General features: G+C 52.1%; 1 protein-coding gene across 2 annotated transcripts in view; it reads left to right on the plus strand.

The window, feature by feature from the left end:
- LOC139577355 (terminal uridylyltransferase 7-like) overlaps positions 1-13,832 on the plus strand; it is a 50,744-nt gene that overhangs the window by 19,786 nt on the left and 17,126 nt on the right. For both annotated transcript variants that reach the window (XM_071404411.1, XM_071404412.1), the window contains exons 12-20: positions 2,557-2,685; positions 3,761-3,938; positions 4,448-5,100; positions 5,236-5,386; positions 6,240-6,326; positions 6,441-6,541; positions 6,708-6,765; positions 9,546-9,739; positions 13,348-13,461. In XM_071404411.1, coding sequence (XP_071260512.1) covers positions 2,557-2,685; positions 3,761-3,938; positions 4,448-5,100; positions 5,236-5,386; positions 6,240-6,326; positions 6,441-6,541; positions 6,708-6,765; positions 9,546-9,739; positions 13,348-13,461 — 1,665 coding nt within the window. The remainder of the gene's footprint in view (positions 1-2,556; positions 2,686-3,760; positions 3,939-4,447; positions 5,101-5,235; positions 5,387-6,239; positions 6,327-6,440; positions 6,542-6,707; positions 6,766-9,545; positions 9,740-13,347; positions 13,462-13,832) is intronic.

The raw sequence follows: 13,832 nt of genomic DNA on the forward strand, positions 1-13,832 counted from the left end.
TACACACTACATCTAACCCTACCTGGGACACGAGGTACACTACATCTAACCCTACCTGGGACACGAGGTACACACTACATCTAACCCTACCTGGGACACGAGGTACACACTACATCTAGCCCTACCTGGGACACGAGGTACACACTACATCTAACCCTACCTGGGACACGAGGTACACTACATCTAACTCTACCTGGGACACGAGGTACACACTACATCTAACCCTACCTGGGACACGGGGTACACACTACATCTAACCCTACCTGGGACACGAGGTACACACTATATCTAACCCTACCTGGGACACGAGGTACACACTACATCTAACCCTACCTGGGACACGAGGTACACACTACATCTAACCCTACCTGGGACACGAGGTACACTACATCTAACCCTACCTGGGACACGAGGTACACACTACATCTAACCCTACCTGGGACACGAGGTACACACTACATCTAACCCTACCTGGGACACGGGGTACACACTACATCTAACCCTACCTGGGACACGAGGTACACACTACATCTAACCCTACCTGGGACACGAGGTACACACTACATCTAACCCTACCTGGGACACGAGGTACACACTACATCTAACCCTACCTGGGACACGAGGTACACACTACATCTAACCCTACCTGGGACACGAGGTACACACTACATCTAACCCTACCTGGGACACGAGGTACACACTACATCTAACCCTACCTGGGACACGAGGTACACTACATCTAACCCTACCTGGGACACGAGGTACACACTACATCTAACCCTACCTGGGACACGAGGTACACACTACATCTAACCCTACCTGGGACACGAGGTACACACTACATCTAACCCTACCTCCTCTCTGGTCTAACTCTACCTCCTCTCTGTCAGCAGGCTGTACTAGGTCTAACCCTACCTCCTCTCTGTCAGCAGGCTGTACTAGGTCTAACTCTACCTCCTCTCTGTCAGCAGGCTGTACTAGGTCTAACTCTACCTCCTCTCTGTCAGCAGGCTGTACTAGGTCTAACCCTACCTCCTCTCTGGTCTAACCCTACCTCCTCTGTCAGCAGGCTGTACTAGGTCTAACCCTACCTCCTCTCTGTCAGCAGGCTGTACTAGGTCTAACTCTACCTCCTCTCTGTCAGCAGGCTGTACTAGGTCTAACCCTACCTCCTCTCTGTCAGCAGGCTGTACTAGGTCTAACTCTACCTCCTCTCTGTCAGCAGGCTGTACTAGGTCTAACTCTACCTCCTCTCTGTCAGCAGGCTGTACTAGGTCTAACCCTACCTCCTCTCTGTCAGCAGGCTTTACTAGGTCTAACCCTACCTCCTCTCTGGTCTAACCCTACCTCCTCTCTGTCAGCAGGCTGTACTAGGTCTAACTCTACCTCCTCTCTGTCAGCAGGCTGTACTAGGTCTAACTCTACCTCCTCTCTGTCAGCAGGCTGTACTAGGTCTAACTCTACCTCCTCTCTGTCAGCAGGCTGTACTAGGTCTAACTCTACCTCCTCTCTGGTCTAACCCTACCTCCTCTCTGTCAGCAGGCTGTACTAGGTCTAACTCTACCTCCTCTCTGTCAGCAGGCTGTACTAGGTCTAACCCTACCTCCTCTCTGTCAGCAGGCTGTACTAGGTCTAACTCTACCTCCTCTCTGTCAGCAGGCTGTACTAGGTCTAACTCTACCTCCTCTCTGTCAGCAGGCTGTACTAGGTCTAACCCTACCTCCTCTCTGTCAGCAGGCTGTACTAGGTCTAACCCTACCTCCTCTCTGGTCTAACCCTACCTCCTCTCTGTCAGCAGGCTGTACTAGGTCTAACCCTACCTCCTCTCTGGTCTAACCCTACCGCCTCTCTGTCAGCAGGCTGTACTAGGTCTAACTCTACCTCCTCTCTGGTCTAACCCTACCTCCTCTCTGTCAGCAGGCTGTACTAGGTCTAACCCTACCTCCTCTCTGGTCTAACCCTACCTCCTCTCTGTCAGCAGGCTGTACTAGGTCTAACCCTACCTCCTCTCTGGTCTAACTCTACCTCCTCTCTGTCAGCAGGCTGTACTAGGTCTAACCCTACCTCCTCTCTGGTCTAACCCTACCTCCTCTCTGTCAGCAGGCTGTACTAGGTCTAACCCTACCTCCTCTCTGGTCTAACCCTACCTCCTCCCTGTCAGCAGGCTGTACTAGGTCTAACTCTACCTCCTCTCTGTCAGCAGGCTGTACTAGGTCTAACCCTACCTCCTCTCTGTCAGCAGGCTGTACTAGGTCTAACTCTACCTCCTCTCTGTCAGCAGGCTGTACTAGGTCTAACTCTACCTCCTCTCTGTCAGCAGGCTGTACTAGGTCTAACCCTACCTCCTCTCTGTCAGCAGGCTGTACTAGGTCTAACCCTACCTCCTCTCTGGTCTAACCCTACCTCCTCTCTGTCAGCAGGCTGTACTAGGTCTAACTCTACCTCCTCTCTGTCAGCAGGCTGTACTAGGTCTAACCCTACCTCCTCTCTGTCAGCAGGCTGTACTAGGTCTAACTCTACCTCCTCTCTGGTCTAACTCTACCTCCTCTCTGCCAGATAAAACAGTTCTCCGTCGGCAGGCTGTATGACTTCAGTCTGACCTTCGTGGAGGATGGGTGTGTTCACTGGGGTTACTACCCCGTCGCTAAGGACTCACCCCCAGAAACCATCTACAGGGAGGGCAAGGTAACTACACCCTGGGGGGGGGGGGGGGGCAAGGTAACTACACCCTGGGGGGGGATACACCCTGGGGGGGGAGGGCAAGGTAACTACACCCTGGGGGGGAGGGCAAGGTAACTACACCCTGGGGGGGAGGGCAAGGTTACTACACCCTGGGGGGGGAGGGCAAGGTAACTACACCCTGGGGGGGGGGAGGGCAAGGTAACTACACCCTGGGGGGGGGGAGGGCAAGGTAACTACACCCTGGGGGGGGGGAGGGCAAGGTAACTACACCCTGGGGGGGGGGGGGGGCAAGGTAACTACACCCTGGGGGGGGGGAGGGCAAGGTAACTACACCCTGGGGGGGGAGGGCAAGGTAACTACACCCTGGGGGGGGAGGGCAAGGTAACTACACCCTGGGGGGGGAGGGCAAGGTAACTACACCCTGGGGGGGGAGGGCAAGGTAACTACACCCTGGGGGGGGGGAGGGCAAGGTAACTACACCCTGGGGGGGAGGGCAAGGTAACTACACCCTGGGGGGGGAGGGCAAGGTTACTACACCCTGGGGGGGGAGGGCAAGGTTACTACACCCTGGGGGGGGGGAGGGCAAGGTAACTACACCCTGGGGGGGGGGGGGGGGGGCAAGGTAACTACACCCTGGGGGGGGGAGGGCAAGGTAACTACACCCTGGGGGGGGAGGGCAAGGTAACTACACCCTGGGGGGGGAGGGGGCAAGGTAACTACACCCTGGGGGGGGGGGAGGGCAAGGTAACCAGGGAACTCTACCCTGGGGCTTTGGGGAGGGAGGGAGAACTCTACCCTGGGGCTTTGGGGAGGGAGGGAGGCGACTACCCTGGGGCTTGGGGGGAGGGAGGTGACACTACCCTGGGGCTTTGGGGAGGGAGGGAGGCGACTACCCTGGGGCTTGGGGGGAGGGAGGTGACACTACCCTGGGGCTTTGGGGAGGGAGGGAGGGAGGCGACTACCCTGGGGCTTGGGGGGGGAGGGAGGCGACTACCCTGGGGCTTGGGGTGGGAGGGAGGTGACTCTACCCAGTGCTCAACATATTGTCAGTGGACACTGATTGTGTGTCTCTCTCCAGGCTCCTCTGGTGTTCCAGAGCTCTGTCTCTCCTCCAGCGGTGGGTCTCCTGTGGGTGGAGATGCTGCGTTTCTATTCGCTGACGTTCAACATGGCGGAGTGTGTCATCAGCGTGCGCACCAGCCTCGTCCTATCACGGGAGGACAAGGACTGGCCCAAGAAACGCATTGCCGTGGAGGGTATGAAACAACCATTACCACCACCCTCCTCTAACCATCAGACTCCAGTAACCAACATGTTTTAGCGTTGGGGAGCTTTCTTACGTGGTCCGTGGAGCCGGTTAACCGGTGGTGGTTCAACCCAGCACCGTGTAGTTACAGGTCCCCTTATTCTACAGGGAGCCTTACGTTAACCGGATTAAGGTCCCCTATTTTTCACTTTGAATGCCAGACCTGTGTAAGCTGTTGCCGGGTAGACTTTGTGAAAGGAAACAGTTGTTTATGCCAGACCTGTGTAAGCTGTTGCCGGGTAGACTTTGTGAAAGGAAACTGTTGTTTATGCCAGACCTGTGTAAGCTGTTGCCGGGTAGACTTTGTGAAAGGAAACAGTTGTTTATGCCAGACCTGTGTAAGCTGTTGCCGGGTAGACTTTGTGAAAGGAAACAGTTGATTAGCAAATCATGACATAGATACACACAAGTTAGTATTTTGACACAAGTTTATGATTTAATGAAGTTATGTGTGTTTAGATCCGTTTGCGGTAAAGAGGAACGTGGCTCGTACGTTGAACAGCCAAAAGATGTACGAGTACATTCTTCACTGCCTCAAATCTACCTACAAGTACTTCGCCCTGCCCCTCAGGCATCCCTCAGCCAACCACAAGACAGCAGAGCAGCAAGGAGCCAATCACAAGCCAGGGCCTGGACAGAAGGATCAGAGTGACGTTGGCCTTGTTCAATCAGGGTTGAGCGATGTCATCCTGGAATCCCAGGCAGCCAATCAGGAGAAAGTAGAGGCTGATGTTCAGCAGGATTCTGACTGTGAGGAGGAAGAGGAGGAAGAGGAGAGCCCTTCAGAGTCCGATCAAGAGAAAGAAAAGGAGGACTTGGGGAAGAACAGTCTGTCTGAAGAGGAGGAGGAAGTATATCCCAGACCTCACCGAGACAGTGTGACCACAGAGGACGAAGACCTGTTCCCATTGGACGAGGTCTCGGGAGAGGAGCTTCTCTCTGATGACGAGGGGCCAGACCTAGACACTCCAGGGTCATTGGATGAGGAGGATGAGGTAGCCCCACCCACAGTACCAGAGGACCCGCCCAAGCAGGCATCACCAGACAACAGGACCGAGGGGACCAGTGTTCTCTGCTATGGGTTTACCAGACAGGCCTTCACCCGCGGCAGGGTAGATACGACCACGTGATCACACCAAGCTATACTCACATTTTCTTTTCACGTTCTTGCAAACAAAGTCTGAAACTGTTAGGATTTGCTACACACGCACTAACCTTGTGTTTCTCTGTGTGTGTGTGTGTGTCAGTCCCACACAGTGGTGTGTAGTGTGTGTAAGCGGGACGGCCATCTAAAGAAGGACTGTCCTGAAGACTTCCAGAGGGTTCAGCTAGCCCCTCTCCCTCCCATGACACCTGCCTTCCTCACAACACTCAACACCGCCTGCCAGCAGTGCTACCGTAAGTCTGCCTGTCTGTCTGTCTGCCTGCCAGCAGTGTTACCGTAAGTCTGTCTGTCTGCCAGCAGTGTTACCGTAAGTCTGTCTGTCTGCCTGCCAGCAGTGTTACCGTAAGTCTGTCTGTCTGCCTGTCTGTCTGTCTGCCTGCCAGCAGTGTTACCGTAAGTCTGTCTGCCTGCCAGCAGTGTTACCGTAAGTCTGTCTGTCTGCCAGCAGTGTTACCGTAAGTCTGTCTGTCTGCCAGCAGTGTTACCGTAAGTCTGTCTGTCTGTCTGCCAGCAGTGTTACCGTAAGTCTGTCTGTCTGCCAGCAGTGTTACCGTAAGTCTTCCTGTCTGCCTGCCAGCAGTGTTACCGTAAGTCTGCCTGTCTGTCTGCCAGCAGTGTTACCGTAAGTCTGTCTGTCTGCCTGTCTGTCTGTCTGCCTGCCAGCAGTGTTACCGTAAGTCTGTCTGTCTGCCTGTCTGTCTGTCTGCCTGCCAGCAGTGTTACCGTAAGTCTGTCTGCCTGTCTGCCTGCCAGCAGTGTTACCGTAAGTCTGTCTGCCTGTCTGCCTGCCAGCAGTGTTACCGTCTGTCTGCCTGTCTGCCTGCCAGCAGTGTTACCGTAAGTCTGTCTGTCTGTCTGTCTGTCTGTCTGTCTGTCTGTCTGTCTGTCTGTCCGCCTGTCTGCCTGTCTGCCTGCCAGCAGTGTTACCGTAAGTCTGTCTGTCTGTCTGTCTGTCTGCCGGTCTGTGTTACCTGTTCATCAAAGGATCTGTACATTCTGTATAGTATGTACCATTCCACATAGTTACTTTAAATAGGTTTAATTTAATATTTCCCAGAATTGACTGTTATTGATGTAATTTCCCAGGAGACTTTGCTCCAGATGAGGTGGAGGTGGGAGTGAGAGAACACATCCTACTGGACCTCGAGAGCTTTGTCAAACGACAGTTCACAGGTGAGACGCCACACCTGATACAGATGATACAGGAGATCTGTAGGTTATTTATTGTGATTGACAGGTTCCATACTTTAACTGATTGGTTGACTGGTTGCTTGATTGATTGACAAGGTGCCAGCCTGAGGCTCTTTGGTTCGTCGAAGAATGGCTTCGGCTTCAAGCAGAGTGACCTGGACATCTGCATGATGCTGGATGGACAGGAGACCGCTGAAGTAATTATCTTTCTGTCTGTCTTGTCCCCCCGACTCTCTGCTTCTCTCTCTCTCTTCTCCACCCTTATCAAGACAACTATTCTCTCTATCGATAAACCATTAAGTGAATCCCATAAACACACCTCTTCTGGAACCCTGTTTTGAACCAAATCCTTGTCTCCTGCAGGGTCTGGACTGTATCAGCATTATAGAGTCTCTGGCCAGACTGCTGAGGAAACACCCAGGTCAGTGTCTGGACCCTGTGATAATGTAGTATATGGGTCGGTGTCTGGACCCTGTGATAATGTAGTATATGGGTCGGTGGCTGGACCCTGTGATAATGTAGAATATGGGTCAGTGTCTGGACCCTGTGATAATGTAGTATATAGGTCAGTGTCTGGACCCTGTGATAATGTAGTATATGGGTCGGTGTCTGGACCCTGTGATAATGTAGTATATGGGTCGGTGGCTGGACCCTGTGATAATGTAGTATATGGGTCGGTGGCTGGACCCTGTGATAATGTAGTATATAGGTCAGTGTCTGGACCCTGTGATAATGTAGTATATGGGTCGGTGTCTGGACCCTGTGATAATGTAGTATATGGGTCGGTGTCTGGACCCTGTGATAATGTAGTATATGGGTCGGTGTCTGGACCCTGTGATAATGTAGTATATGGGTCGGTGGCTGGACCCTGTGATAATGTAGTATATAGGTCAGTGTCTGGACCCTGTGATAATGTAGTATATGGGTCGGTGTCTGGACCCTGTGATAATGTAGTATATGGGTCGGTGGCTGGACCCTGTGATAATGTAGTATATGGGTCGGTGGCTGGACCCTGTGATAATGTAGTATATGGGTCAGTGTCTGGACCCTGTGATAATGTAGTATATGGGTCGGTGGCTGGACCCTGTGATAATGTAGTATATGGGTCGGTGGCTGGACCCTGTGATAATGTAGTATATGGGTCGGTGTCTGGACCCTGTGATAATGTAGTATATGGGTCGGTGGCTGGACCCTGTGATAATGTAGTATATGGGGTCAGGGTCTGCACCCTGTGATAATGTAGAATATGGGTCGGTGGCTGGACCCTGTGATAATGTAGTATATGGGTCAGTGCCTGGACCCTGTGATAATGTAGAATATGGGTCAGTGCCTGGACCCTGTGATAATGTAGAATATGGGTCAGTGCCTGGACCCTGTGATAATGTAGAATATGGGTCGGTGCCTGGACCCTGTGATAATGTAATATATAGGTCGGTGTCTGGACCCTGTGATAATGTAGTATATGGGTCGGTGTCTGGACCCTGTGATAATGTAGAATATGGGTCGGTGTCTGGACCCTGTGATAATGTAGATTATGGGTCGGTGTCTGGACCCTGTGATAATGTAGAATATGGGTCGGTGTCTGGACCCTGTGATAATGTAGAATATGGGTCGGTGTCTGGACCCTGTGATAATGTAGTATATGGGTCGGTGTCTGGACACTGATAATGTAGAATATGGGTCGGTGGCTGGACCCTGTGATAATGTGGGTCGGTGTCTGGACCCTGTGTTAATGTAGAATGTGGGTCAGTGTCTGGACACGATAATGTAGATTGTGGGTCGGTGGCTGGACACGATAATGTAGAATGTGGGTCGGTGTCTGGACACTGATAATGTAGATTGTGGGTCGGTGTCTGGACACTGATAATGTAGATTGTGGGTCGGTGTCTGGACACTGATAATGTAGGATATGGGTCGGTGGCTGGACCCTGGGATAATGTGGGTCGGTGTCTGGACCCTGTGATAATGTAGAATTTGGGTCAGTGTCTGCACCCTGTGATAATGTAGAATATGGGTCAGGGTCTGCACCCTGTGATAATGTAGTATATGGGTCGGTGTCTGGACCCTGTGATAATGTAGTATATGGGTCAGGGTCTGCACCCTGTGATAATGTAGAATATGGGTCAGGGTCTGCACCCTGTGATAATGTAGTATATGGGTCGGTGTCTGGACCCTGTGATAATGTAGAATATGGGTCGGTGTCTGGACCCTGTGATAATGTAGAATATGGGTCGGTGTCTGGACCCTGTGATAATGTAGACTATGGGTCAGGGTCTGCACCCTGTGATAATGTAGAATATGGGTCGGTGTCTGGACCCTGTGATAATGTAGACTATGGGTCAGGGTCTGCACCCTGTGATAATGTAGAATATGCCATGTGATAATGTGGGTCGGTGTCTGGACCCTGTGTTAATGTAGAATGTGGGTCAGTGTCTGGACACGATAATGTAGATTGTGGGTCGGTGGCTGGACACGATAATGTAGAATGTGGGTCGGTGTCTGGACACTGATAATGTAGATTGTGGGTCGGTGTCTGGACACTGATAATGTAGATTGTGGGTCGGTGTCTGGACACTGATAATGTAGAATATGGGTCGGTGGCTGGACCCTGGGATAATGTGGGTCGGTGTCTGGACCCTGTGATAATGTAGAATTTGGGTCAGTGTCTGCACCCTGTGATAATGTAGAATATGGGTCAGGGTCTGCACCCTGTGATAATGTAGTATATGGGTCGGTGTCTGGACCCTGTGATAATGTAGTATATGGGTCAGGGTCTGCACCCTGTGATAATGTAGAATATGGGTCAGGGTCTGCACCCTGTGATAATGTAGTATATGGGTCGGTGTCTGGACCCTGTGATAATGTAGAATATGGGTCGGTGTCTGGACCCTGTGATAATGTAGAATATGGGTCGGTGTCTGGACCCTGTGATAATGTAGTATATGGGTCGGTGTCTGGACCCTGTGATAATGTAGAATATGGGTCGGTGTCTGGACCCTGTGATAATGTAGAATATGGGTCGGTGTCTGGACCCTGTGATAATGTAGACTATGGGTCAGGGTCTGCACCCTGTGATAATGTAGAATATGGGTCGGTGTCTGGACCCTGTGATAATGTAGACTATGGGTCGGTGTCTGGACCCTGTGATAATGTAGACTATGGGTCAGGGTCTGCACCCTGTGATAATGCTGTGTCCCCCAGGTCTGAGAAACATCCTTCCCATCACGACAGCTAAAGTCCCCATCGTCAAGTTCTACCACGTCAGAACGGGCCTGGAGGGAGACATATCCCTCTACAACACGCTGGCTTTGCACAACACACGGCTGTTGGCGTCCTACGCTGACATCGACCCGCGGGTCAAGACGCTGTGCTACGTCATGAAGGTCTTGGCTAAGGTGAGTCCAACACGCTGATGGAGCAGCACGTTAGGAACTACACGCTGATGGAGCAGCACGTTAGGCACTACGCAACACTGATGGAGCAGCACGTTAGGCACTACGCAACACTGATGGAGCAGCACGTTAGGCACTACGCAACACTGATGGAGCAGCACGTTAGGCACTACGCAACACTGATGGAGCAGCACGTTAGGCACTACGCAACACTGATGGAGCAGCACGTTAGGCACTACGCAACACTGATGGAGCAGCACGTTAGGCACTACGCAACACTGATGGAACAGCACGTTAGGCACTACGCAACACTGATGGAGCAGCACGTTAGGCACTACGCAACACTGATGGAGCAGCACGTTAGGCACTACGCAACACTGATGGAGCAGCACGTTAGGCACTACGCAACACTGATGGAGCAGCACGTTAGGCACTTCGCAACACTGATGGAATAGCACGTTAGGCACTTCGCAACGCTGATGGAGCAGCACGTTAGGCACTTCGCAACACTGATGGAGCAGCACGTTAGGCACTACACAACACTGATGGAGCAGCACGTTAGGAACTTCGCAACGCTGATGGAGCAGCACGTTAGGAACTTCGCAATGCTGATGGAGCAGCACGTTAGGAACTTCGCAACACTGATGGAGCAGCACGTTAGGAACTTCGCAATGCTGATGGAGCAGCACGTTAGGAACTTCGCAACACTGATGGAGCAGCACGTTAGGAACTTCGCAATGCTGATGGAGCAGCACGTTAGACACTTCGCAACGCTGATGGAGCAGCACGTTAGGCACTACACGCTGATGGAACAGCACGTTAGGCACTACACGCTGATGGAGCAGCACGTTTGGCACTACACACTGATGGAGCAGCACGTTAGGCACTACGCAACACTGATGGAGCAGCACGTTAGGCACTACGCAACACTGATGGAGCAGCACGTTAGGCACTACGCAACACTGATGGAGCAGCACGTTAGGAACTACACTCTGATGGAGCAGCACGTTAGGAACTACACTCTGATGGAGCAGCACGTTAGGAACTTCGCAATGCTGATGGAGCAGCACGTTAAACACTTCGCAACGCTGATGGAGCAGCACGTTAGGCACTACACGCTGATGGAACAGCACGTTAGGCACTACACGCTGATGGAGCAGCACGTTAGGCACTACACACTGATGGAGCAGCACGTTAGGCACTACACACTGATGGAGCAGCACGTTAGGCACTACGCAACACTGATGGAGCAGCACGTTAGGCACTACGCAACACTGATGGAGCAGCACGTTAGGCACTACGCAACACTGATGGAGCAGCACGTTAGGCACTTCGCAACACTGATGGAGCAGCACGTTAGGCACTACACAACACTGATGGAGCAGCACGTTAGGAACTTCGCAACGCTGATGGAGCAGCACGTTAGGAACTTCGCAATGCTGATGGAGCAGCACGTTAGGAACTTCGCAACACTGATGGAGCAGCACGTTAGGAACTTCGCAACGCTGATGGAGCAGCACGTTAGGAACTTCGCAACACTGATGGACCAGCACGTTAGGAACTTCGCAATGCTGATGGAGCAGCACGTTAGGCACTACACGCTGATGGAACAGCACGTTAGGCACTACACGCTGATGGAGCAGCACGTTAGGCACTACACACTGATGGAGCAGCACGTTAGGCACTACGCAACACTGATGGAGCAGCACGTTAGGCACTACGCAACACTGATGGAGCAGCACGTTAGGCACTACGCAACACTGATGGAGCAGCACGTTAGGAACTACACTCTGATGGAGCAGCACGTTAGGAACTACACTCTGATGGAGCAGCACGTTAGGAACTTCGCAATGCTGATGGAGCAGCACGTTAAACACTTCGCAACGCTGATGGAGCAGCACGTTAGGCACTACACGCTGATGGAACAGCACGTTAGGCACTACACGCTGATGGAGCAGCACGTTAGGCACTACACACTGATGGAGCAGCACGTTAGGCACTACGCAACACTGATGGAGCAGCACGTTAGGCACTACGCAACACTGATGGAGCAGCACGTTAGGCACTACGCAACACTGATGGAGCAGCACGTTAGGAACTACACTCTGATGGAGCAGCACGTTAGGCACTACGCAACACTGATGGAGCAGCACGTTAGGCACTACGCAACACTGATGGAGCAGCACGTTAGGCACTACGCAACACTGATGGAGCAGCACGTTAGGCACTACGCAACACTGATGGAGCAGCACGTTAGGCACTACGCAACACTGATGGAGCAGCACGTTAGGAACTACGCAACACTGATGGAGCAGCACGTTAGGCACTACGCAACACTGATGGAGCAGCACGTTAGGCACTACGCAACACTGATGGAGCAGCACGTTAGGAACTACACTCTGATGGAGCAGCACGTTAGGCACTACGCAACGCTGATGGAGCAGCACGTTAGGCACTACGCAACACTGATGGAGCAGCACGTTAGGCACTACGCAACACTGATGGAGCAGCACGTTAGGAACTACACTCTGATGGAGCAGCACGTTAGGCACTACGCAACACTGATGGAGCAGCACGTTAGGCACTACGCAACACTGATGGAGCAGCACGTTAGGCACTACGCAACACTGATGGAGCAGCACGTTAGGCACTACGCAACACTGATGGAGCAGCACGTTAGGCACTACGCAACACTGATGGAGCAGCACGTTAGGTACTACACTGATGGAGCAGCACGTTAGGCACTACACTCTGATGGAGCAGCACGTTAGGCACTACGCAACACTGATGGAGCAGCACGTTAGGCACTACGCAACACTGATGGAGCAGCACGTTAGGAACTACGCAACACTGATGGAGCAGCACGTTAGGAACTACACGCTGATGGAGCAGCACGTTAGGCACTACACTCTGATGGAGCAGCACGTTAGGCACTACGCAACACTGATGGAGCAGCACGTTAGGCACTACACTCTGATGGAGCAGCACGTTAGGCACTACGCAACACTGATGGAGCAGCACGTTAGGCACTACGCAACACTGATGGAGCAGCACGTTAGGAACTACACTCTGATGCAGCAGCACGTTAGGCACTACGCAACACTGATGGAGCAGCACGTTAGGCACTACGCAACACTGATGGAGCAGCACGTTAGGCACTACACAACACTGATGGAGCAGCACGTTAGGCACTACGCAACACTGATGGAGCAGCACGTTAGGAACTACACTCTGATGGAGCAGCACGTTAGGCACTACACTCTGATGGAGCAGCACGTTAGGCACTACGCAACACTGATGGAGCAGCACGTTAGGCACTACGCAACACTGATGGAGCAGCACGTTAGGCACTACACGCTGATGGAGCATAGTTTTAATATCTATGTTGTCCCCTGGTCTAGTTAAAGGGGATGTTTTAATATCTATGTTGTCCCCTGGTCTAGTTAAAGGGGATGTTTTAATATCTATGTTATCCCCTGGTCTAGTTAAAGGGGATGTTTTAATATCTATGTTATCCCCTGGTCTAGTTAAAGGGGATGTTTTAATATCTATGTTATCCCCTGGTCTAGTTAAAGGGGATGTTTTAATATCTATGTTATCCCCTGGTCTAGTTGTGTGATATCGGTGATGCGTCTCGAGGCAGTCTGTCGTCCTATGGCTTCACCCTGATGGTGCTATTCTACCTGCAACAGAGGAACCCACCTGTTATACCTGTACTACAGGAGGTAAGACAGAGGGACCCACCTGTTATACCTGTACTACAGGAGGTAGGACACAGAGGAACCCACCTGTTATACCTGTACTACAGGAGGTAAGACACAGAGGAACCCACCTGTACTACAGGAGGTAAGACAGAGGAACCCACCTGTTATACCTGTACTACAGGAGGTAAGACACAGAGGAACCCACCTGTTATACCTGTACTACAGGAGGTAGGACACAGAGGAACCCACCTGTACTACAGGAGGTAAGACACAGAGGAACCCACCTGTTATACCTGTACTACAGGAGGTAAGACACAGAGAACCCACCTGTTATACCTGTACTACAGGAGGTAAGACACAGAGGAACCCACCTGTTATACCTGTACTACAGG

The sequence above is a fragment of the Salvelinus alpinus genome, chromosome 5 (assembly GCF_045679555.1).
Source record: "Salvelinus alpinus chromosome 5, SLU_Salpinus.1, whole genome shotgun sequence".
Taxonomy (NCBI): domain Eukaryota; kingdom Metazoa; phylum Chordata; class Actinopteri; order Salmoniformes; family Salmonidae; genus Salvelinus; species Salvelinus alpinus.